General features: G+C 35.5%; 1 protein-coding gene across 2 annotated transcripts in view; it reads left to right on the top strand.

Moving 5' to 3' along the window:
• The window catches only part of WDR17 (WD repeat domain 17), a gene marked incomplete at its 5' end in the record, with an annotated part of 75,512 nt that overhangs the window by 19,083 nt on the left and 29,419 nt on the right, over positions 1-27,010 (top strand). Inside the window, 9 exons of one of the 2 annotated variants that reach the window (XM_081221027.1) lie at positions 3,502-3,685; positions 7,927-8,157; positions 12,252-12,503; positions 14,381-14,503; positions 16,938-17,122; positions 17,729-17,897; positions 20,673-20,764; positions 23,199-23,281; positions 24,961-25,047. In XM_081221027.1, coding sequence (XP_081077153.1) covers positions 3,502-3,685; positions 7,927-8,157; positions 12,252-12,503; positions 14,381-14,503; positions 16,938-17,122; positions 17,729-17,897; positions 20,673-20,764; positions 23,199-23,281; positions 24,961-25,047 — 1,406 coding nt within the window. Of the gene's footprint in view, positions 1-3,501; positions 3,686-7,926; positions 8,158-12,251; positions 12,504-14,380; positions 14,504-16,937; positions 17,123-17,728; positions 17,898-20,672; positions 20,765-23,198; positions 23,282-24,960; positions 25,048-27,010 lie in introns of those variants that run through there. The other variant, XM_081221028.1, reaches the window with a different exon arrangement.

Below are 27,010 nucleotides of genomic sequence, written 5' to 3' on the forward strand. Positions count from 1 at the left end.
GATATGTGTACATGATACTAGCATTTTTCTTTAACCATTGAATTGTAATGCACTAATATATTAACTATTCTAAAAGTAGAGTCATTTATGATCCAACTCATTGTAACAGTACAGTCTTATAATACTGAATTGAAAATATAATAAGAATATTACTGGGCTTCCCTGTAAAAAGAATGTATATATATATAAAAAGAATGTATTACTGAATTAATTCCTACAAATAGTTCAGTATTCTATATTGTGTTTAAGATCCTATATGGATAATTTGTAAAGTCAGAGAAGATCACTGATGTGCAAAATGGCTTCTTCATACCTTCCTTGTATTTATAGACTCTTTCACTGAATGTCTAACTTACATAGGAGTTTTTTTTCTATTAGATTCATTAGACACATTCACAATATCTACCATAGGTAACCTAAATCCCTGAATACTTTAAAACTTACAAACCTATGCATCCCTAAATGTACAGAAAATGCATTTATATCTTTAAACAGCCCAACTTAAAGTCACTATAGTTGTAACACTAATCAGATGAAAGCTCCATTGGTACTGAGTCATCTTTAATAGTATTTTCTCCAAGAGTTGTTCAGGAACAGATGAAGTTCAAGTAGTAAAAAAATACAGGAGTTATATAGGGTAACGCCTTAGGAAATAATTAGATCATTAGTCAAAGTTTTATATATGAGATATTTGCTACAGCATTTTCTGTGATAGCAAAAGTTAAAAGTTGTTTAAATGTTAAAAAATAGCACAACAGCTCATTCTTTCAACAATATTAACAGAATCTCTTCTATTGGCCAAACATTCCTAGGCACTAGGAATGCAGCTAGAACAAACCAGGCAAATTCTTCTCCCAGAATTCATAGTCTTAGGAAGGATGGGGGCAGGGAGAGATGATAAACAAATGAGTAAACAAATGAATAAATAAAAGTTTTAGGAAGAAATGTGTTCTATAAAGATGTAAAACAGATAATAAGATAGTCATTGACACCAAAAGCAAAGGCAACAAAAGCAAAAATAAACAAGGAGTACATCAGACTAAAAAGTTTCTGCACAGCAAAGGAAACCATCAACAAAATGAGAAGGCATCTTACTGAATGGGAGAAAATATTTGCAAATCATATATACGATAAGGGATTAATATCCAAAATGTATGAAGAACTCATACAACTCAACAGAAAAAAAACAAATGTTCAGAGGACCTGAATAGACAGTTTTCCAAAGAAGGCATACAGGTTGGCAACAGGTACATGAAAAGGTACTCAGCTTCACTCATCATTAGAGGAAAGCAAATCAAAACCACAATGAGATATCACCTCACACCTATTAGAATGGCTGTTATTTAAGAGACAAGCAATAACAAGGGTTGGTGAGGATGTGGAGAAAAAGGAACCCTTGTGTGCTGTTGGTGGGAATGTAGATTGGTGCAGCTACTATGGAAAACAGTATGAAAAATTTCCCCAAAATTAAAAATAGAACTACCATATGATACAGCAATTCCACTTCTGGGTACTTATCCAAAGGAAACCAAAACAATAACTTGAAAAGATACGTGCACCTCCATGTTCATTGCAGCACTATTTACAATAGCCAAGACATGGAAGCAACCTAAATGTTCATCAGTGATGAATGGATAAAGAAGATGTGGTATGTGTGTACACACACACACACACACACACACGGATATTATTCAGCCATAAAGAAAGAAGGAAGTTTTGCCATTTGCGACAACATGGAGGGACCTTGAGGGAATTCTACTAACTGAAATAAGTCAGATAGAGAAAAACAAATACCAAATGATCTCACTCTTCTGTGGAATCTGAAACACAAAACAAAAAACCAAGCTCACAGATACAGAGAACAGATTGGTGGTTGCCAGAGGTGGGGAGTGAGGGAGGGCAGAATTGGTGAAGGTGGTCGAAATGTACAAACTTCCAGCTATAAAACAAATATATCGGGCTCCCCTGGTGGCGCAGTGGTTGAGAGTCTGCCTGCCGATGCAGGGGACACGGGTTCGTGCCCTGGTCCGGGAAGATCCCACATGCCGCGGAGCGGCTGGGCCCGTGAGCCATGGCCGCTGAGCCTGCGCTGCTCCGCAACGGGAGAGGCCACAACAGTGAGAGGCCCGTGTACCGCAAAAAAAAAAGAAAAAAAAAAAAATATATATATATATAATAAAGAAAAAAACCCCAAATATATCATAGGGATGTAAGGTACAGAATGGTAAGTATAATTAACAACACTGTATTGTATATTTTAAAGTTGCTAAGAAAGTTGATTTTAAAAGTATCACAAAAAAAATTTGCAACTGTGTGTGGTGATGGGTGTTAACTAGACTTATTTTGGTGATTATTTTGCAATATGTATAAATATTGAATTATTATATTGTACACATGAAACTAATAGAATGTTACATGTGAATTATACCTCAGTTTTTAAAAAAGATAGTGAAAGTCATGAGACAGGTTCTGGGGAGGAATATGAATTTATTTAGCTACCATGGTCAGAAAACACCTCTCTAAAGTGGAGTTTTTGAACTGAGACCCAAACAGGAGAATGAAAAACCATGAGCAAATCAGTGGGGAGAGAATTCGAAGCCAAGGGAACAGCAAGCATAAGTCCTAAAGCAGAAATGATTTTGCTGTATTAGAGGAACAAGGATGTCAGAGTGACCAGGGAAGAGCACGAAACCAAATGAGACTGGCCCGAAAGCAGAGGTTCATGATGCTGGGCGTTGAAGGCCGTGTTAGCAGTTAGGATTTTACTGCAAGTATACGGTTCAAGAAAGGTTGGTGTAGTTAATAGTTAATATGATAATGATTTGAAAAACTCTTATATAAAACTGTGAAAGGTTGGTTATGTGTTAAATGGAAAAACCAGGTTCAACAAAATGACATATACAGTGTATACATCTCAAACATGTTAAAAGTGATAGAAAGATGAATTGATCCACTAATTAATGGCACATTTACAAAGGAAATAGGAAAACTAGGCTATTCCTTTTGTCCACTTACGTATAAAAACACAACATAATGACCCTTCCAAAAAGCAATAACGTAAAACAGGTCCAAATGATACCATGTAGTAATGAGCAACTGGCTTATTTAACCTACATTTTTTTGACTCAAATATAAGTTAAAAATTTGCAGAAAAAATATTTTAAGAACCAGGTGTTTTTCCCTCATAAATAGAGAGAGCTATGGAAAATAAGTCTCTGAATTATTATGCATATTTAAATGTACAACATTTATTGTTACTTCTTTTTCAAATTGGTCTGTTTAATTTCAATTCTCTTTTATTTTTTTGAAAAATGATTTCTTTCAGCTAATTGAATACATTTGAATTCACTTGAAAATAGACCAAGGCTTGAATTATGTTCATATCTTGTTATTAGGTGTACTGATTTTCATGTATGTAGCTTTTTAAAAATAATGTGATTATTAATGGAAAGTGTATTACATAGAAAGAAGCACTGACGTGTTTTATTTATATATTTTTAGTTGGATCACCGTTATAATGAATTCAAACTTCACGCAATTATGTCTGAACATAAAAAAACAATCACAGCTATCTCTTGGTGTCCGCATAACCCTGATCTGTTTGCAAGTGGCAGTACCGATAATTTAGTGATCATTTGGAATGTTGCAGAGCAAAAAGTCATTGCTAAACTCGACAATACAAAAGGTATACCTATAACTGGGATTTATTTTAGTGAATGAAAATAAATAGAATGTTACATGTGAGTTATACCTCAGTTTTTTTTTCTATTATTTCAATAAGCAAAATATTTTATTTCAATTAGCTCAAGTTTTAAAGTAGTGTTTTTCAAGCTTTCTAATGGTAATCTATGTAAGAAACACATTCCACATCATGACTCATTATTGTGTATGTGCATGTGTACAAAACTGAAACAAAATTTCATGAAATTATCAGACTTAGTACAATGATCAATTAAAAAACATAGTCAACACCAAATAACTTTATTAATATTTAAATATAAAATTAAAAAATTCCAAAATAAATATAAAATTAATAATTAGATACAGTTTTCTCAATGAGACAATTGGCCTTGCTTGAAACATACAAAGACAATATTATGCATGTAGTCACTGCTCTGCTGAGTTGACTTCTTCCCTATATTTTTAGGTCAAAGTAGATAGTTCTAGTTTATGCAAATAGATCTTTGTGAATGGCATAATATCATTACTTTCTTTCTACCTAGCATCTTACCCCATAATGATGATGAAGTTACATAATCATTTTTCTGTGTTAAATGTCATAATAATTCAGTTCTCTTTTTGAGCGCTGAGTGTAGCTCAGTTACCGATTATGTTTTTGAAAGCTACTGCTGGATATATTTTCCATATTCAGCCTTTTCTCTAAAAAGGACTGGTTGTAGCTTTGAGATAGTAAACTGAGATGTGACACTGTCACAAACTTTACTTTTCACAGGGTTTCTGTATAATATTCTTTTCAGTGTGTAACAACAATATTGAGAAGTCATAGGCAATTGTATTTAAGGCTTGCTTCCAATATAACAATAATGGTGCCTTTTGGAAGCTTTGGATATGTTCGACATAGATTGAGTATGGCTTTTCCCTTGTCTTTCCAAATTTAGGTCGTTAGGAATGCTGAAAACATCAGAAAAATACACCAATTTTGTTATGTAACTTTCGTCCTAAAAAATATTTACCAAATATTTTCAGCTAGGAAAATGAGCATCTCCTTCCCAGGTTCATACACGCTGCTTACTGTTTTCACTTACAGCGACCAGTGAATTTCAGTATTAGACCGTGAGTAGTTTGCTTCAATCTCTGAGAAAAATCTTTTTTTCTTTCTTTTTTTTTTTTTTTTTGCGGTATGCGGGCCTCTCACTGTTGTGGCCTCTCCCGTTGCGGAGCACAGGCTCCGGATGCGCAGGCCCAGCGGCCATGGCTCACGGGCCCAGCCGCTCCGCGGCATGTGGGATCCTCCCAGACCGGGGCACGAACCCGTATCCCCTGCATCGGCAGGCGGACTCTCAACCACTGCGCCACCAGGGAGGCCCAAAATCTTTTTAAAAGTCATCTATTCAGTGAGCTTCCATTAATGTAAGTAACAGTTTTCCTTAAGGTTTTCAATACTCCAATGAGAAAAAGCCAAATTAGGTTTGGTGCAAAGCTTTGTGGTGTATAAACAGTGATTAATAGCCTCAATCAAGATTTCATGTTTTTCTGGTCGAAGCCATTTCTCCACCAATCACAGATCCTACGGTTTTACCAGTATTGTTTATATTGATCAACAGTGCACTTTCCCAATACTTTAAATACAGCTTTGTGTGAGATTAATTTTAAATAACACAATAAATACTCCTTAAAATTCTTCCCATATTTTATGTGACATAAACTAAAAATGTTATACAATGCCATTGTGCTTATAAACTTGTCACACAAAATCTATACTAGACTATAACTGCATAATAACATTTTCTAAATGTTATGGAGAAGGACAGATTAGACAGCATATTATGGTATCATTACCTAGTTTGTCCACTGATTTGTCATCAAACATCATATGCATCACATCCATTCATTGTGGAAGAGATTTTTGTTCAGCTGTGTGCACCATAGCTTCCTTTGCCACTGAATATGCAATTAAATAAGACTTTTTCATTAACATGTGTAGAATGATTAAATAATTGTGGTAACAATTTGATCAATTTTATATATTTTTCCTTTTTCTGAAAAATTTCAGAGTAAATTCCTCATGTTGTTTTCAAAGATGTTAATTTGAAGATTGAAAGTTTTGATATTTTATTTGCAAAAATTATGAATAGTTTTGGTCATTTTTATTTAAAATAATCCCCTTTGAAAAGGCTTAGACTCCTTTTTTTCTTTTCAGAATCCAGTTTAAACAAAGTAGAAGTTTGCATTGTCAACTTTAAAAAAAATAAATATTAGAACTTCCACATCCGGCTGTTGAACTTGAACATGCCTCTGTATTCTTTTTACTTCATCATTCTTTTTTCTTAATATTAAAAAGTCACTTAAAAGAAAATGAGTATTACTTTGTTTAAATGTAAAAGTTAAAAAAGTGTCACCAACCTGAAAAATGTCACACTTAATAATACACTTTCAGAAAAAAAAAAACTGTTAACAGTAGAGAATAATACTACCTGCCTATCTCAGAATATTGTTGGGAGAATTAAATGAGTGGATATTTGTAGAGCTCTTAGAAGTGTGACAAGCCAGTATAGCAGTGTTTTCTATTATAACTACATGACATCGTTTCTGGTCCTTTCTCTTCCTTGCTGTGCTTCTCAAAACACACATTCCGAGAGCCATCATTCCAGTGGCTTCCTTCAAGTGGGCTGTGGTGGTTTGACCCATACAGCATGTCTTATCCCTTATTGGGGAAATTCTACTTCTGTTAATGTATCCGAAAACCAAACAGCTTTTTTATTGGCCTTATTTATGTACTCATTCATTCATTCAGTGAGTATTTATGGAGTTCCCATTGTATGTCAAGCCCTGAAACAGTTTTTTTTTCTCTCTCTTTTTTTTTAACATCTTTATTGGAGTATAATTGCTTTACAGTGGTGTGTTTGTTTCTGCTTTATAACCAAGTGAATCAGCTTTAGCTTCTGCCTCTTGGCACATTGTAGGCTGCTGACACAAATTGAATTTACGGTCAATGAACAACTTTCAACTCTGTGTCTTTGTTCATAGCATTTCCTCTTCCTGGGAAATACTTCTTGACCCACATATTGAAACTCTGCTGTTCCTTCAAGGTGTAATTCAAATCCAGTTTCTTTCCAGGGCAGTAGCCCAAACAGTCAGAAACCCTTATACACATAAAAATCATTTGGAGAACCTTGTTAAAAATAGATTCCTGGGCCCTAACTCCACACGACCTGATATGCATATTCAGTTTGATGATTCCGATTCTATGTCGGGAGATTCACAATCTGTCTCCTGAGTCATAAATTTACCATAACATTTATTTCATCTCTTATTTATTTGATCACAATAACAGGAGATTAACAGTTAACTTTCGTATTTTGTCTTTTAGTTTAAAAAGGATTTTTACATACATCATTATTTTTTCTTGCCCTAACTTTCATGTGAAACAGGTGGTCAGCTGTTTTTAGTCATGTCTATTTTATGTGAGGAAACAGGTTTACAGAGAGGTAAAGTGGCTTGTTTAGATCATTCGAGGCAAAACTAAGACTTAAATCCAACTCCTGATAAGAAGTAGTTTGTAGTGTTAATTTTGTTGTTATTAAATCCTTTTAGTAGCATGCAACTTTTCATAAAAGTAATCCTTATCTCCCCAAGTTATACTTAAGATCCTTTAAAGCAGGAATTGCCTTCTATATTAACTTGTATACCTAGAACGCCTAAAGCAGGTCTTATACAGAAAAACTCAGTAAGAATTTATTGCTTTAATATATAGTTTTCTGGGGCTTCCCCGGTGGCGCAGTGGTTGAGAGTCCGCCTGCCGATGCAGGGGACATGGGTTCGTGCCCTGGTCCGGGAAAATCCCACATGCCGCGGAGTGGCTGGGCCCGTGAGCCATGGCTGATGGGCCTGCGGGTCCAACCGCAAAAAAAAAAAAAAAAAAAAAAAACCCCAAAAAATATATAGTTTTCTGAAAGAAAGAAAGAACTCTATACATTTCTTTGAGTATGTGAAGCATATGATCATATTAGTAGTTTTAAACCAGAAACTAGGTACTTTTTCATTATAGAAGTACCCTGCATACATTCCCTGCAGTCTTTAGGGTTACTTTATAAATCAAATTTCCAAGTAAGAAGGTAATATTTTTAAATAATGAGCACAGTCTTGTATTTTAGTTGTTTTAGAAAGGTAGGATGCAAATAACATTTAACAGTACGATCTTATGCCATGTTTCTCTACTGTGTATTTGTATTTAATTTATTCCAGGGACGCCTGCCTCTCTCAGCTGGTGCTGGAATGCAGATGACACAGTGGCGTTTGCTTCCCAGAGAGGCCCACTGTTCATCTGGACCATCTCAGGACCAGACAGTGGCGTGACCGTGCACAAAGAAGCCCATAGCTTCCTGTCTGATATCTGTATATTCAGATGGCATACCCAAAAAAAGGGGAAAGTTGTCTTTGGTCATATTGATGGAAGTCTATCAATTTTTCAACCAGGTAAGAATTTTACTAGTCAGGTCTCTTAAATTTTATTTTTCTCAGCATATATAATTTCTTATTTACACAGCATAGAAAGTTAACAGTATTTTAATTTTTAAATAATAGTTGTGCAAATATTATCCAGCACTATGCCAATTCCAAATAATCACTGGAAATAAATCTTATTTGTAAGACATCGTAGTACATTTAACTCAGCTCTGCAGATTTTACTTTGAGTTAACACCTGTCAGGCATTTGTCCTGCATTTTTACTTTTTAAAGTCAGTTGTTTCATTCTGCACATTTACTAAGAAAATGGCCTGAATGACAAAAGACCTACAGCTGGCTTATATAATAACTTACTAATACTACTCAAAAATATTTTCCCACCCTCTTGTAAAATACCATTTAGTTGTCACAGCTCTTTAGCAAAGAGTTTGAACTTGGGATAAAAAGGAACAATAACTCCTTGTAGCCCTATTAGTTAATTAACATGGCTCAGTGGAAAGGTCTGATAAATTAGTTTATGTTTATTTTTTAAATTTAAACAATAACAAAATATATAATAAAATTGAAAAATTAGATGAACAGTTCTCCACTTATAAGTAAGCACTGCTGACATTTGAAAAACGCGCTGTTAGCCATCTGGTATCTCTGTTGATGGATGTGACTCCTGGTTCACTAGGTAGATGGATGAAAGTGCTGTTTCAGGATTAGAATAACTACTTTCACAAGGCATATTACATTCAATTTATCTGAAATTAATAGAAGAAAGAAGAAATTGAAATTGAACAGAAGAAACAGTGAACATCCAAATAATTTTTTTCTTTCCATAGGGAATGATCTTTCTAATGTTAAAAAAAAAAGCTATATAAATTATTGATAATGTCGGGCCATTTTATTTTTTTTAATTCTTTTTAACACTTTATTTTTTAATTTTTATTTTATTTTATTTTTTAACATCTTTATTGGAGTATAATTGCTTTACAGGGTGTGTTAGTTTCTGCTGTATAACAAAGTGAATCAGCTATACATATACATATATCCCCATATCTCTTCCCTCTTGCATCTCCCTCCCTCCCACCCTCCCTATCCCACCCCTCTAGGTGGTCACAAAGCACCGAGCTGAGCTCCCTGTGCTATGCGGCTGCTTCCCACTAGCTATCTATTTTACGTTTGGTAGTGTATATATGTCCATGCCACTCTCTCACTTTGTCACAGCTTACCCTTCCCCCTCCCCATATCCTCAAGTCCATTCTCTAGTAGGTCTGCGTCTTTATTCCTGTCTTACCCCCAGGTTCTTCATGACTTTTTTTTCCCTTAGATTCCATATGTATGTATTAGCACACAGTATTGGTTTTTCTCTTTCTGACTTACTTCACTCTGTATGACAGACTCTAGGTCCATCCACCTCACTACAAATAACTCAATTTCATTTCTTTTTATGGCTGAGTAATATTCCATTGTATATATGTGCCACATCTTCTTTATCCATCGGACCATTTTATTTTAAATACATTTTAAAGAAGATCTATTATATACATTTTTAAGAAAGGTGAGAATAACTGTCCGTGTGCTTCTTTACACCTCCCCTCTGTGCTCCTTGTACACATCCGCTTGTCCCTTCTGGTTGCACTGATTTAACACGGGGAAAGTGTCATCTGTTTAGAGTAGAATAGGGAGGGACCAGTTCTTTGCTTCCTTTGGATTTGTCGTCTCAAATGCCCTCACCCAATCTGTTCCATTCTCTGCATTGGGAGCAGATTCTGGTTATAATTGGTCCCTGAGGCTCACAGTTAAGTGACATAATTTGCAGACTTGCTCTGTGCCAGTCAGGTAAACACTACTTCCTCTCCCTCCTGTATTCTTCATCCTCCTCAGCACCTGGGAGGTGATTTTGGGACAGTAAAGACCTGCCCTGTGAGCAGGTCCTGCCCTCCTCCTCTTGCCTCTCTGCCCTCTGGGGTGTATGTAGGAACACTGCCCATATCTCCCCCTGGCTGGCCCACACCTAGAGATTTCATGGGGATCGTGACACTTGCATCTTGCAGAATCTGTGCTGCCTGAGCTCTGAGGAGAATAGTGGAGATGTGCTCTTATTCCGGTCCATATTTCATTTTGGGTATTGTTCATATTTTGTAATTTGCCATTGTGACCATCTCCTTTTTCATTGACTGGGGCTTTCTTTTCTTGCTTTATTGCTGTTATTGGGCGTTTTTGAAGGTTTTAATCTGTTAAGACATTGAGACATAGTATTATGTGTCTAAGCTCTGAAACACTGAGACATTATACGCTTATTTTGGCATAGAAAGGATAGGCAGGAAAATAAAGCCTCCTGCACTTTTCTGTTTAGGTTTATGTGAGGGTAGAAAGTATAATATTTCAACAGTCTGGCCTGTGTGACTTCCAGAAGAAGCCACTGTTTTCCCATAACTCAATCACCAGGCTGTTAAACAAAGTAATTTGCGCATTTGTGCCCGTATCATCAAGTGCTATTTTTCTGGATCCACGCATGTATTAGTTTGATAAGGCTGCCCCAACAAAGTACCACAAACTGGAGGGCTTAGAACAACAGAATTTTTTTTGTCTTATTGAGATAGAACTGGCATACCTCACTGCATGAGTTTAATGTGTACAGCACGATGGTTTGATTTACAAATCTTGTGAAAAGATTCCCATAATAAGCTTAGTGAGCATCATCATCTCATACAGATACAATAAAAGGAAAAAGAAAAAAAGGCAAAAATAATTTTTTTCCTTGTGATGAGAACTCTTAGAAAATTTATCATCTTCCAATTCTAGAGGCCAGAAGTACAAAATCAAGGTGTCTGGCAAGGCCCTCTGAAGGCGCCAGGGAAGGATCTGTTCCAGGCCTCTCTCTTAGCTTCTGGTGGTTCCTAAGCTTGGGGTAGCATAATGCCAGTCTCCCCAGGGCATTCCTCCTGCGTACATGTGTGTCTCTGTGTCCAAATTTCGCCCCCCCCCCTTTTTTTTTTTTTGCGGTATGCGGGCCTCTCCCTGCTGTGGCCTCTCCCGTTGCGGAGCACAGGCTCCGGACGCGCAGGCTCAGCGGCCATGGCTCACGGGCCCAGCCGCTCCGCGGCATGTGGGATCTTCCCGGACCAGGGCACGAACCCGTGTCCCCCGCATCGGCAGGCGGACTCTCAACCACTGCGCACCAGAGAAGCCCAATAGTGTTATTTTTAAAATAAAAACTTCCTCAAAGTTTACAGTACTTAGGAATAATTGGTACTTCTGTTAAGGTTGTAATCTGTAAACTTAGTGTTTCACTGTCTTTCTTTTGTGAATGAGAGAACTGTTTAATTGGAGTCCCCTTTGGTGCGTTAGCAAAGGCCTTTTTTTCCGTATCGCCAGTGTGTATATATTTTGGAAGAAATAAGAGGATTGTTTGCTGATCCTTTTCTTCACTTACTTCACTTGTTTCATCTCCCTGTTTTTCTGGCTGCCTCTTTGTTCTGGTAGCCAGGAGTGAATTATGGTATGACAAGTGATAGGATGAATGAGGTCGGATGACAATAAACATTGGTATGCTGTTTATCGTATGCCCCACTGTTCGAAGCACTTCAAGCAACTAACTCATTTACTCTTAAAAAAACAAACTCTGGTATCGTTATGTTCTCCACTGTAAAATAAAAAACTGAGCGCACAGAGATTAAGTATCTTGGGACTAGGATCTGGACCCAGGCAGCCTTCCAAAGTCTGTGCTTTTAGTCAGAACACGATGTTCTTCACTTCGGTAAACACTTCCCTATTCCTATGCTGTTGTAACTCAGTGAAATTGTAGTTGATGACAAGATGATGTATATTATTTTCCTACGTCTTTTTCTTACAGCTTTTCAGTAACAAATAGAAAAACATACAGGGTACTGGGGATTGCCAAAGCAAAGCAGTCCAGTATGACTTTCATCCTTAGGACAAACTCTAATTCCCCTGCATTCCCTTGTCAGTTATGACTTCTGCATAGAAATGCCAGACTTGTATTCCCGGGACTCTCAGAGATCACTGGTATGCAAGGAGAAAGTTCATGTGATCTCAATGATTAATCTTACTTTGGAAATTTTGTTGAAAATCATGCTCTTTACATTTTAATAGGTAATAAAAGTCAGAAGCATGTTATGAGACCTGAATCTCTTGAAGGGACCGACGAGGAGGATCCCGTTACAGCCCTGGAATGGGACCCACTGTCTACTGATTACCTCCTAGTGGCTAATTTGCATCGTGGAATTCGCCTAATAGATTCGGAATCACTTTGTTGCATAACAACATTTAATTTTCCCAGTGCAGTAGCTTCTGTGCAATGCTTGGCCTGGGTTCCCAGTGCTCCTGGCATGTTTATAACTGGAGGTAACTTTACCCTACTCCCAGAGGTTTAAATATGTGTATATTCTTTAATTGAATCAGGGAAATTGTACTTTTATTGGTTAATTTTGTGTAAAACTTATTAATATCTCAAACATTATTATTGTAGTAAATACCTCGTTTACTTTTATTTATACAGTGCATCATTAACACAATGACAAATAAAAATGAAAAGAAGACCCAGTTTTCCAGGTTTCTGGTAACATTGGAATATGTTATATATGTACACACATGTGTGCATGTCTGTGTTTGTGTGTATACAAAAGACAAAGGCAGTTCTATTTCAGCCATGGCAGGGTGACAGTAAAAATACTGGCTAGAAAAACAGTTTATCTGGATGAGGAGTCTGTTAGCCTCACTCAGGATTTTGACAGTCATGATTTCCTAATCATAAGAGAATTAGCAAAACTAAGAAGTGATGGGGGATGGGAAGGTGGGGAATTTAAAATAGTAATTAGGAATCAAATGACTCTACTTTGACCGTTTACTTAGCTTCAGAGAGAGAGAGGTCTCTGGAGACAGCACTTTCAGCTGCTGTATAAATACTTCCCATATTTGCTAAGTGTAAAATGAAAGACAAAGAGTCTTTATCTTTTCAACATTTTTAAAGAAGTCTTTACTTCTTTAAGCAGTTAAACTGCACATAGAAGTAGATGGATTCTTATTGGTGTATCTTCATTGCCTTTAATTTCACAGGATATAATTAATGATAGATACATATTCATAATAATGTATCTATTATTATTATTATCATTATTATTGACCTGAGATTCACATACCATAAAAGCTCACCGTGTACACTTAAAGTGTACAGTGTAGTGGTTTCTGTGTCCAGAGTTCCACGACCATTAGCATCATTGAACTCCAGAGCGTTTCCTCATCCCCCTAATAAACCCTGTACCCATCCGCGAGTCACCCTTCATTACACCCTCCACACCCCTTAGTCACTCGTGTGTGTACATAAACCACTAATCTGCTTTCTCTTTTGGTGGATTTGCCTGTTCTGGACGTTTCATAGAAGCAGAGTCATTCAACATGTGGCCTTTTATGTCTGGCTTCTTTGACTTCACATACAGTTTTCAAGGTTCATCCATGATGTAGCATGGATGAGTATTTCATTCCTTTTTAGAGATGAATAATATTCCATTGTATGGATATGCCAGGTTTTGTTTATCCATTTATCAGCTGATAGACATTTAGCTTGTTTCCACTTTTGTGTGGGTATGAATGCTGCTGTGAACATTTGTGTGCAGGCTTTATGGGGACACATGTCTGTAATTCGGTTGGGTGTATATGCAGGAGTGCAATTTTTGGGTCATATGGTGACTCTGCGTTTAATCATTTGAGGAACTGCCAGACTCTTTCCAGAGTAGCTTATTAAGGTAGGATTTTTCAAAGGAGGGGGCTTTCTAATGAATCTTCAGGTATATCAGGCAGTCTTTGGCTGCAAGTGAGCAAGGAAGCAGTTTACAAACATTTCGAAAGGTGAAGGATTACTTAATGGTAGAGGTGGAAAGTTTTCTGTGGCTGGCTTTCCTAGAGCAAGTGTGTCCCTGGGGTGCTTTTTTGTGGTCACATTGTCATAATGATCTTTGTCGGGGAAGCTCCCAAGGCAGGCAGTCTCTCACCCGAGAAAGGGATTTGGAACAGAAAAAAAAAAGGCAAAACGTGCCAAAAATGGAAAGGATGAATATCACTTCGGCTGTTTCTTTGTATTATGATATAATATTACTGTGTGAAAAATGTCAGTAAGTGGTGCTAAAAATCTGGCAAGTTGAAATTTTGTTATTACTTTTATATCTAGGCATTTTATGTTTCAAATAAAATTTGTTAATATAATGCTTTTTTCTTGATCTGACTAGATTCTCAAGTGGGTGTTTTGCGCGTTTGGAATGTTTCTAGAGCAACACCTGTTGATAATTTTAAATTAAAGAAAACAGGGTTTCACTGCTTACATGTACTGAATTCTCCTCCAAGGAAGAAATGTAAGTAAAAATATCAAAATTTGATATTTTAAAATATCGTACTTGCTGCTATCCAATAAAATGAGTGATATAATGATATAAATGTATCAAATACTGCTACTGAAAAGCAAATTTAAAAAAATAGCCTTTGACAATATACGTGCTAAAGGTACCATCAAAGCCACACAACATCTAATATTGCTAAATTGAAAATATTTAGAGCAAAGTTACATTTAAAAATGCTATTAAATGAGGATATTAAGATAATCTCAAATCTACATGGGGAAAATGAAACAATGATATTGGTGAAAATGAAAAATATCAAGAGTGATGGGATTAAATAAAATTGGTCTGAACTAGGGGACTTTGTTTTAAACATGACTCTTTTACAATCTATATGGTTTATAGCAAAGTTAAAATAACCTAAACATTGGAAATGTAGGATCTAGAATATATATTCCATGTTTGAATGCATTGCATGTTTGTCGCAGGATTGGTAGTTAGTATTATAGATGTTCTTCATTTATTTTTGTGTTTTTTTCTAATTACCTTTTATTACTTCTATGATTAAGAAAAAAATATAAAATACATTTAAGGTATAAAAGAAAAATCTGAAGTATGGGGGGGAGGTTTAAATTAGAATTTTTCCTAAATATGAGGGAAAAGAAATTGACTTCCTATTTAAGTCAACTGTGGTTACTCTGCATGGTTGGTAGTGTTTCTTTTATTTCTGTGTGGATCATAAAAAAACTTGAGGAAAAGAGTTTAGTGCTGGAACAACCTAGAGTTATTGATTCCTCCTTACTCACTACTGTCTATGATATACTAAATAATTAGTGAGACCTGTTCAAAATAATGTTGTTTTGGTTAGCAAATTTAGTATCTAACTTTGTGGGCAATGGCGAGTAGTAGAAAATCTCTGTATTTGAGCCTCCAGTCTTTTCACAAATTTAAGTTTTTCCTAATACTTCTAAATCCTGGAAACTGGAGGGTCTAGAAGCATTAGGACTGGAGAAGTATTGATAGTATGCTGGGGACTGGCATATTGTGTATGTATCCTGCATTTTTTGGAACTATTTTTTTCTTTGTTTATTTGCTGTGAACACCCATCTCGTAAGATGACTGAAATATCGTAGGTTCTTTTCTTCCTTATTTTTTTCTTATTGCAAAAGTGGTCCAGGCCCATTAGAGAAAAATCAGGAAATATAAAGAAGCACATACTGATCTTGTCATTTTTCAGTCATCCCTTTCAGGTTGTTGATAGTTAGTTTTTTCTCCCAATTTTTTAATGTAACAGAAAGTGTGGAGTAAGAAAAATTATGTAAAAATGAAAAACTTTAAATGTAGACATAATCATCAAATTCTGGGAAAAAATATGAATTATGGATACATAGGAGCATAAAGGGTATCAAAGCCACCTATAATATCAACAAATTAAAATATTAGAAAACAGTCATGGATTATATTAATTTTAACCAAACTTTCAGCAAAATTTCATTGAACCGAATGCTTCTTTTGTTATTAATGGTTCATTCTAGTTTGGACTGCCTGTCGTTCTCCGATTCTAAGAAATGAGTATTATCCTAATGAACGTAATAAGGAAGACTTTATTATATTTGAATCAAAAAAGACAATATTCTGGGAAATATTTATATACCAGTGTGTAATTAATCTAGATTGGTCTGATAATTTATGGTGGTATCATTATTTTGAATTATATTTACAAGAGTATATTTATGTTCTAAGGAAAAGCTTTTTTGAAAGAAGACAAAATATGTGATAAAGAATACAAAGAAAATAACTGAACAAGGCGACATTTATGTAATTGAAAGTTGGAGAATTGAAAGTCTATGAACAGTAAAAATTGAGGAAGAAGAGAGAAATTAAGATGCAAATGTATATCAGACAGTTGTAATTCTTAATTTGGGTGCTAAATTAAAGTGAATTATAAATAATCTCAAAAATAATTATTTTCATTGGATTGAAAATTAGTGGAAGAGAGTTATTAGTTTTAAAAGAAAAAAGTTCACATGTGTGTGTGTTTGCTTATATAGAGGAAGAAGTAAGCTATTACATCTGCACTTTGAAAGAAAATTTTAATTCAGAAATAATCGTGCTGTGCTTTAATTTATGGGACAATAAGAAACCAAATATTCATCACATATTGTGATTCCTCAGAAACTAATTTTCATTCATTTTGCACCCCTTGCACTTCTATACATCTCTTTTCAAAATAATATCCCATTTTGTGTATATAAATATATAATATGGGAAATGCTGCTAAAGTACTCCTGTGGCAGAAAATCTGATCATTGCTTAAGAGTTTACTGATATAAATTCTGGATAAAAGAAAACAAAGAGCATCTTTGTAAATTAAGTCCTGTGGTTTCATTCCAGCCTATGGGAAGATACTGGCATAAATGTTTACTTGTTTATTTATTTTTTTCTTTTCTAGTTTCAATCCAGTCCCCAACCAAAAATCATTATACATCCTCAACGAGTGAAGCAGTACCACCCCCAACTTTGACACAGAATCAAGCATTTTCTGTTCCTCCTGGTCACGCAGTGTGCTGTTTCTTGGATGGTGGAGTTGGACTTTATGATATGGGAGCTAAGAAGTGGGATTTTCTTAGGGACTTGGTATGTCTGTGGTCATTCTTTTATACACAATACTTATTTTGTGTATAAAATGATGTTTACTTTTACTTATGTATTATTGATGATATTCTAAAATTATTTTCATAGAGAATCATATATTAGGACTTTATCTTGGTTGATTGAAACATTTTAGAAAAATGTATAGAACTATTAAAATTATTTAGTTGTAGACATTATAAACATTAAACTTCTTTAAATATTAATGTCTGTTTAGCTTATCAGGATTACTGTGCATTTGGTAGTTTTCCCATTATTGTGTGGGCCACGTTACTCCTTTGTATAGTGGAAAATCACATAGTTGTAGTATATTTTGGAAGCAAAATGAGAAATAGAATATTCTTTCAGAAGGAAGGAGAAGTCCACCTCTGCCAGTTACTCTGAGCTTTCTTGTTCTCATTCATGAAATGAGCAAGGTTGTATTAAGTGTTTTCTAAGATTTATTTCTATTATGGAGTCATAATAATTCTATGAGTCTACGAACTTCTGTTCTCATGATCATTAAGCCTCTGTGTAAAATAGAATACAACCCTGCTGAGGACTCACATTTTGTCTGGGTTTGTGCTATGTTTTTTTATGCTGCATTCCTAGGGTCACGTGGAAACTATCTTTGACTGCAAATTCAAACCTGATGATCCCAATCTTTTAGCAACAGCTTCATTTGACGGCACAATAAAAGTCTGGGATATAAACACACTGACGGCAGTGTACACTTCCCCAGGGAATGAAGGGGTTGTTTATTCCCTTTCATGGGCTCCAGGTAAGAAGTATTTTATTAAAATCAGAAATACAATTAAATGACTTTCCTAACTTTTTTTTTTTTGCGGTACGCGGGCCTCCCACTGTTGTGGCCTCTCCCGTTGTGGAGCACAGGCTCCGGACGCGCAGGCTCAGCGGTCATGGCTCACAGGCGCAGCCACTCCGCGGCATGTGGGATCTTCCCAGGCTGGGGCACGAACCCGTGTCCCCTGCATCGGCAGGCAGACTCTCAACCACTGCGCCACCAGGGAAGCCCAACTTTCCTAACTTTTATTTTCATTTGTATTATCTTCTTCCTCACAGTGCCATCTTACTCTAAATGATTGTGGAGGCAGATTAGTACCAACATAGTTGTTGGTGCAGTTTTTGTGGGTTTTAGAATAGACTGCCTGCACAAGCACATTGATTTCTGGGCCCTTCTGTATGACATAGTCATATAGAAAAGCCACAGTAAATCAGGATGATACTGACCCATCTAGTTTTAGCTGCCTTTGTATAGATATGCCTAAAAAGGTGTAGTGTATTTTACATTATAGAAGTTTTCCTTAAAATTTTCATGTGAATGAAATATATGAAAATAAAACATATATTTTCTAAAAATTATAATACCTGTCTCTGATACATCTGTTTTGTGAATATGAATGATTATATATCATCACAGTTTAATTGTGAGCATGTGATTCTATATAAACTCTGCTTTTGTAATATTGAAGAACTTTTATGCTATAATTGGGTCTTTTCTTTGATCTCAGAATGATGCTACCTTTATACCTTCCTGTATGTAAAAAAGAGATGTCCTATGAAACCTCTGACATTTTCTCCCAAAACATTTTCTTCCTGTAATGAATAATTTTACACACTTAAAATGAATTTTTCACTTTATAACTATGTAGAATGCTTTACTTATTTGTCCTAATACTAACATATTAATTTAAAACCCACTTATAACCAAGATATAGCTTATTTTTTAGCTTATCTCCTTGTGCACAGAGATTTTTAGCCCTGAATATATGGGCTGTCAGGGTTTTGATGTCTTCAGAGAATGTGGGAATCTCTTGGAATTTTATGCATAATTTTTAGCATATGTGTGCATGTTCCTATATCTGTCAAAGATTATCACAGCTATCAGATTTTCAGAGAAGTCCATGATACAAAAAAGGTAAAGAACTACTGTTTTTGTATCCCTTATCTCCTGCCGTGAGAAGATCTAGAAGAAGGTTTTACTTCCAAGTCTTAATGACAGCAGCTGTTCTCTGAAGCAGAACATACTTAGTGCCATTATAGATCCAAAGCTAATTGGAAAAAAATGTTACTTCACTAATTAAGAAGTAAGGAACAAAAAGAACTAGCACTCTTTTCTGCTCCCTTCTTCACCTCCATCTTCATTTTACTTGCGATTGTGAGAGCCAACATTTATTAAAGAGGATCTGAGGTCAGAGAGGTTGAGGAACTTACCCAAGATTATATACATGTGGAGTAGTGGTGGAGTCAAGATTTGAACCCTTGTCAGTTTGATGTGTAAGCCTGTGCTCTTAGTCATGGTAGTTTGCATCGTCACAGCAGGGCCTGCTGGGTTGAGATACAGGTATTGGGCCGCCAGGGCAGTGACACTGTAACAGCAATGAGCTGATCATTCTTCCTTCTACAAAACATATTCAAGCCTCAAACCTAAAGCTTGAATAGAAATTGTGACTGTGAAAACCATTGTTTCAAATCATAACACAGAAGGCCCAATCTTACTTAAAGTTTATTTCACTCTCTACATTGAGAATTTGCCTTAAGAAAATAAAAATGTTGGAAAATGGAAATTCTGCCACTTTTTGCAATGTGATTACTGATGAATCACTATTGTTAGGTAAATATGGATGAAACTTAAAAGATTAGCAAAGGTTGACACTGAATGGAAGTAGAGTAGGTTATAGATGATTGCAAAATTTCCTTTATTTTTAGAGTAGATATCACAGGAAAATTTTTAGAAGTGCATATAAATATGGAAACTTTCCCCCAATAATTTCAGAGCACTAAAAGGGTAGCAGAATGAAAACCCTAGAAAAAAATGGTGAGGCCTTTTCTTTTAGTATTTATAGTCATTTATCACAAAATAATTCCTCCATATTTTTACTCCTAGGAGGCAGATAACAGCTATTTCTTTCTTCTAATGGAGCAAACCTCTTCTTTGACTGCCTTGCAAAAAATTCAAGACCAGCTACTAACTTAGCTGCAGTTCAATTTTAACAGATTTTTTTAACTTCTTAAGAACAAAGAGCATTGTTTATGTCTTTGATGGAGAAAATAAATTTTTTCATGTGTCCTGCTTAGAGAAATACTTTCCTAACCATTAAAAAAATTACTAGATGGTCAGAAAAATGTAAATACTGACTGGATATGTAATAATATTGAGGAATTTTTGATAATTTTTCTATTTGTGATTGTAGTAGTTTGGTCACGTTAATAAAAGAGTTCCTGTATTTTAGACATCCATCCTCAAGTATTTATTGATGAAAGAATACAATGTTAGAGATTTGCTCCAAAGAAATCCAGAAGGGGGCTATAGACAAAATAAGATTGACCATATTTTGATAATTGTTGAAATTGTATGATGGATTCATGCATTATACTGTTCTTTCTATATTTGCATACATTTGATAATTTTCATTATTTAAAAAAAAGAGCCACTTTGCAAACTCAAGTCTTACTTTTTCAAAAATTACATTTTTGAAAAGAATTACATTTGTGGCAAACATTTCATATAATGTCTAACAAATTGTTTCCTAAGGTGATTTAAATTGTATTGCTGGAGCAACTTCTCGAAATGGTGCTTTTATTTGGGATATTAAAAAGGGCAAAATCGTACAACGATTTAATGAGGTAAGATGTATTTATTGCTAGTCGAATAACATAATGTCTTATATGGCTTCACGTTTTTTAAATGCTTTCCTCTCTTAATTTATTAGTTAGTCACCAGGTGGCATTGTAGTCTTTTAATTAGAAGAAAATTCAAGAGGACATGCACGTGCTAAAATGAATTCTTAAAAATGTAGCTGAGTCTAAGATATAAAAATTCACCTAGAGTTGCATTAGAGGTTCAAAGGAATTTTGGGTCACCTTCCACAAAATTGTCTAGGCAAATATTCAAAAGTTGGAAAAAGTCTAAACTCAGAACGAGACCCAAATTATAGTCCCAATTTTGTCACTGAGTAGCTCTTGACATAGAGAGGATAATTTTATTGCCTTGAACCTGATTGTTCATTTATTTATTTATTTTTTAACATCTTTATTGGAGTATAATTGCTTTACAATGGTGTGTTAGTTTCTGCTTTATAACAAAGTGAATCAGTTATACATATACATATGTCCCCATATCTCTTCTGATTGTTCATTTTATAAGATGGTGAAGTTGGATTATATAATTTCTTAGGCTTCCTTCCAAGTCTCAAATTCCATTTTTCCATAACAAGTTCTAAAGGCTCCCCTCTTCCTACTTGTAGTGTCACAGATTGTACTTTTCCTTCTGCTTGGAGTTAAATTGTCATCTCATGTTTCCCTGAGTTCTGTTAATATTTTGTAAATACGTATGCTCTCGTCACAGTATGTTAGTTGTGAATGGAGGGAAATGTGAACAGCATCTAGGATTGTCTCTCACTCTCTTGACATTTCATTCATTTCAAATGATTACTGTTGAAGTTTATTAAACATATAACTTACTTGATAATTATTTATATATCGAGGCTTTAAAACCATTTATACAGAAGACTGTTCTCTCTCTGAAAATCAAGTAGCGTTGATCTTCCAGGGGTTACGGAAGTTATGTGACAAATGCAGAGCCGTAGGGAAACTTCACCAACCACCAGTGTGCAATTCTGCTCTCAAAAGAGGAAATTTTGGCAAAGGACTACAGGTCATCCTTCCCTTTCTCTACTTAACAACAATGTTCTCAGTTCAGCACTCCCCCAGCCTGCCCTCTGCCCTCCGCATCACCAGAACGATGCGTATCCCATAATAAGTAAGGATATAAGAAGAAAAGATGAACCTGGAAAAGAAACTTTTGACCTAATTCAAGAATCTTATCCTTGGATGTCAGCTCTGTCGATTTCTTCTTCTAGCATCTTGGCGTCCTGTCAACTAAGTATCTTCCTATTAGCGCTCGGCAGGTGCAGCCTGATGCCAGCAGCCCAGCCCTGAGCATCAGGGACGTCTCTTACGTCCATTTATGTCTTTCCCAGCTCCAATAGCATAGTTAAGACCAATATCGAAACCGTTTACATCTAGGATAATAAATGTGGGGAAAATGAACACTGTCAGCTTCAGTTCACTAAGTTACACATGCCTCACAAAATAAAATGCAGGACGTGAAGGAGCCATAAGTGCCCCGTTCACAGGGACGAACACAGCTGATGGAGGACCTCCCCTCCTTCAACTGAGTGAGTATAGAGACTACCTCCATTCTTGTGTTCATCTTTATAAAGCTACCCACCTTGACCCCCCAAGGAAAGTAAAAATAGCAAACTGGAGACCGCCTTAGTAAAACAGCCTTAAGGCTCCAGATAAAAAGTCACTTTAGTCTTCCATTAAGAGCAGCCACGATTTAAGTGCTATATAAAACTGAAATGTTTTAAACAAAATTTGGAAATGGATTGGTTGCAACCTTTATTCACCCATTACCTAGTTGATGAATGACATTCCTATGTATAAAATATATTCTTCGTGTTTTTAAAAGTTCTCATCATACCAGCTGTGACTGTATTCCTTTACCCTTTCTCAGTCCAAGAATACAGATAAATGTAGAGTACAGGTAAATACAGAGTGATTTGTTATAATAATAACCTTAAAGCTTCTTTGTTTCATAAAAATAAAATTTTGAAATTTAGAAGAACAATCAATAATAACAGCTGCTTGCAGCATCTCTTATACTGTAGTTTTAGGAGCCTAACTGGGTTAGAAAGCAGATAAATAACTATCTTCATCTCCAGAAGGGCTTTTACAGAAAAAGGTATTAAACTATTAAGCAGAGCTTAATTCTACAGATGGCTGAGGAAGCAGATTCTGGGTCTTTACCAGTGTCCACAAAAAGGAAATAGAGCCACCCATTTATGTCTTAAAACAATGGTTTTGTTTCTTAAGTGTTGACAGCGTCACACATTCTTTAAAGTGTGTATTCAGCTTTCTGCTGTTGACAGTAGTGTCTCTGTAGAATCATCTAGAGCAAGTTCCTAATAGAAAAGTAATATTAGAAGAAGTAAATAAATAAGAGGAAAAAGGGGTGAATTATTTCTTATTGATAGGTATTTTACATTTTTTGAAGCATGGAAAAAATGGAATATTCTGCATTGCCTGGAGTCATAAAGATTCCAAAAGAATAGCAACCTGCAGTGGTGATGGTTACTGGTAAGTACCATGTATGAAATTACACGGTTTATAAAAGATACATTTGATAATGTCAGTTGTATCATGTTAGCACATACATTAAAATATTCGATGAGATTCCATTTGTACAGCTCTACCTACTATCATAAATATTATTTATAAGCCCGCATAGGCACATGCTACATTGCTATGATATATCAGTAATAAATAACAATGCAATGATGTTTTAAGAATAAACAAACCACTAATTCTTTCTAAATGAAAATACTACTCGAATTTTAACTAGAATACTGTGACTTGTCTCAAAGAAATTTAAAGGACTTTCACAGAGTCTAATTTTCATCACATTTTGAGGGAGTGGTATTTCAGTTTCGCAAGTGATTAAAGAGGTATCAAGTCCTCTAGAAACTTGTTCATAGTAGGTGTTATTATTGAAAAAAGGATAAAAAGGCCTTGTAAGGAGGAATAAGATCATGCCTGTGGGAAATGCCTATTTTTAGAAAGTGACTAACTTAGAAATATGTGCTTTCTTAATTCTGTTGAGTCCCAAGAAAAAGTAGGCTTCCAAGAAATATATGTAAGGGAAGAATTGCCTTTGAGTTAAAAAAAATGTTTTTAATGCAATGGTGCTACCCTATAGCTATAGGTATTGTCATCTTTGACAGGTAGTATAAGCACTTACGGTTGTTGAGAAGTAGTAAAGTTTATCTCCTCTTAGGTTTTGCTATACCCAGCCCAAAATCTTCTCATCCTCACTTTTTAATTTCAGTGGAAAATACAGTAGTTATGGAAACCAAAGATCTTTACCAAGAAGTTAAAATTTTCAGAAACAACAGTTAGTGATTTTTTTCCCTTGAAAATGACTATTTGCTCATTGATACATACCAAAATACGAAAGATGTACATAAGAGTTTTTTGACTAGGTGATACATGATTAGATTTACCATATATTCTCAGCGCGTTACTTATTTGATAAATACCACAGTCAATGACTAAATATTTGGAAGCGTAGGTCACCACCATTCTCCAGTAACCTCAGAGTTTTGGTGGGCCTAGTGATGTTTTAAAAGGGTCTTTTCCAAAGACTTTTAAAACTTTGCAATACGTTAATTTATACACAGCTTTGTGTCCCTAATGGAATCAATAGCCCTTGCACTATGGTAATATAATAGGAGGGTATTAGAGCTTCTTTTGTTTTTGTAGTGAAAGTATATAGGATCTGTTTTGGGAGAAGGGGTCCTCTGAATTTCTAGTTGTATCACTTAAAATATGCCATGAAAATATTATATGTCTTGCAGTTGGTGTAATAGTGCATGCACCCAACACTATAAATGAGTTGTTTTAAGCATACATTTTGAACTGTTAAATTTTGAAGCTGAAATCTAATGCATATGTTTTAAAATATATGTATTAAACTATGTATTTCCCTAATTAAAAATATAAGAAATCGTTTCTAAATAAAGATGTATCTCCTTTAAATTGGTTTCAGTGGGTTACCATAATTAATACTATGTGATATAAATATCCTTACTCATAATTGGTAATATTTACACAGTACTTTTAAATGTTCCTTGTGCTTTGCAGACAAGGTCTCTTTCCTAAAACACTTATGCTCGAATTTTACAGTTTTGGCTTTCTTCCCTTGAATGATGTATTTAGACTGTTGTAATTTTCTATTAATATATTATACTTAATTTCAGTATTATTCGAACAGTTGATGGTAAAGTACTACACAAATACAAACATCCAGCTGCAGTGTTTGGTTGTGATTGGAGCCAAAACAACAGGTAAGTATTTTTTCCGGAAACAAGTAATAATTACATTTCAGAGATTTTGAACAGCCACAAAGTTTAATGTTATTTCCATAGGTAATATTCATGACTCTTTTTAGTTAATATTCCCTTTGCCTAGCCTTGTAATTGCATGTGTAACCGTCTGTTTTTATTCCGTGAGGTTTTTATATGATTTAGAAATACTGATTTCCTACTTTCAAGCTATTTCCTGCTGCTTTAAGGAAAAGCACATGCTAACTAAAACATGGAAATCAGCCCAATCTGTGTGTCTTCTGAGGAACGTGGCCCTTTCTCTGAACCCTTTTTAGGAATCTGGGCAAATGGTATTTTGTTCCCCGTGACTTTCCATTGCCTCCACCTAATGCAAATGCCACGGCCTTGGGTGATTTCCCATGACACGGAACTTAGAATGGTTTTGAAAGGTCAGCCTTGCTTAAGAGCCTGGCATTAAAGATCAGCTTAGATTTAAAAATTAATCCAAGTCAAACCTCCACTAAAATTGATCCTTTAAGCCACTGCACTTCCAAGAATCTTGTGTTTCAAACCTCTCTTTGATGGGATATAAATTATATTTAAAAATTCAAACTTTCTTTAAATATTGTGAAAACAATGTGAATTATGCTTTTCCATATTAGAGTCGTAAAATATACATACTAAAATATTAAAACCTTATTACACTGTGTTCTGAGTCAAATCACATATTATACAAAATGATGGATCTATGAGTTTCTTCCAGTAAATATAGAAGCATTTATTACACAGTTATAGGTACTTAAAAAAATTTTTTTTATGTGGACCATTTTAAAAATCTTTATTGAATTTATTACAATATTGCTTCTGCTTTATGTTTTGGTTTTTTTGGCCCCGAGGCATGTGGGATCTTAGCTCCCTGACTAGGGATCGAATCCATACCCACTGCATTGGAAGGCGAAGTCTTAACCATGGACTGCCAGGGAGGTCCCCGGTTAGAGGCTCTAAAATGAGCTCATGACCAGCTCTTCCACAGTATTTCGCATCTCAGTGGCCTGAAAATGCAAACAACAAACTGCTAAAGCCCAAATCCTTGACCTCTTATTTTATTCTATTTTTTTGCGGTACGCGGGCCTCTCACTGTTGTGGCCTCTCCCGTTGTGGGGCACAAGCTCCGGACGCGCAGGCTCAGCAGCCATGGCTCACGGGCCCATCCGCTCCGCGGCATGTGGGATCCTCCCGGACCGGGGCACGAACCCGTGTCCCCTGCATCGGCAGGTGGACTCTCAACCACTGCACCACCAGGGAAGCCCTCACTTTTATTTTTAAAAATCTTTTCTAAATGTTCTAATTTCTGTATTTATATTCCACGTAGCATCCTAGGAGATAAGTGAAAAACACCTTGAACTTATAAAAGTTTATTCATAAGATATTTCTGAATTTATAATTTGGATATCTGTATGTACCTTCTTTGAATATTTTTTCATTTCTAAGATTTTATCTTTATGTATCTGCATAGACATATATACAGAAATATGCTCGTGTATACGTGTAAATATTTGTATTATGCAAAATATATTTTCCCACATAGAGGAACAGGCTGTTTACCAGCGGGCCTTGGGCACATGTAATCTACACATTTATAGATCGGCATGCAGTTTACAAACTGGTGTATTTATGCATGTAAGGTTAAATAAATATAGGTATTACAACCCATGCGACAAAAATCAACGATTTGAAGTTTGGAGAAGGTTTTGATAACAGCTGAGTCCAAAACGTGTAACTTCCCCTCTTTACCTTTAAAGCCTGGGGACTGTTTATACGGTTGTTCATGTTCCTTGGGGGAGACCGTTCTGGCTGGTACCTGATGCCACAGGCCTGCCTAGTCCTCGAATTCCATCGGGAACAGTGTTCCAGGCATGATGGCTAGGGTACAGATAGTTGCTTAGCTATCTCACTCTCTTAGAGGTAATGAGCCAAGATCATT

Source organism: Mesoplodon bidens, assembly GCF_964165515.1.
Source record: "Mesoplodon bidens genome assembly, chromosome: 20".
NCBI classification, from domain to species: Eukaryota; Metazoa; Chordata; class Mammalia; order Artiodactyla; family Ziphiidae; genus Mesoplodon; species Mesoplodon bidens.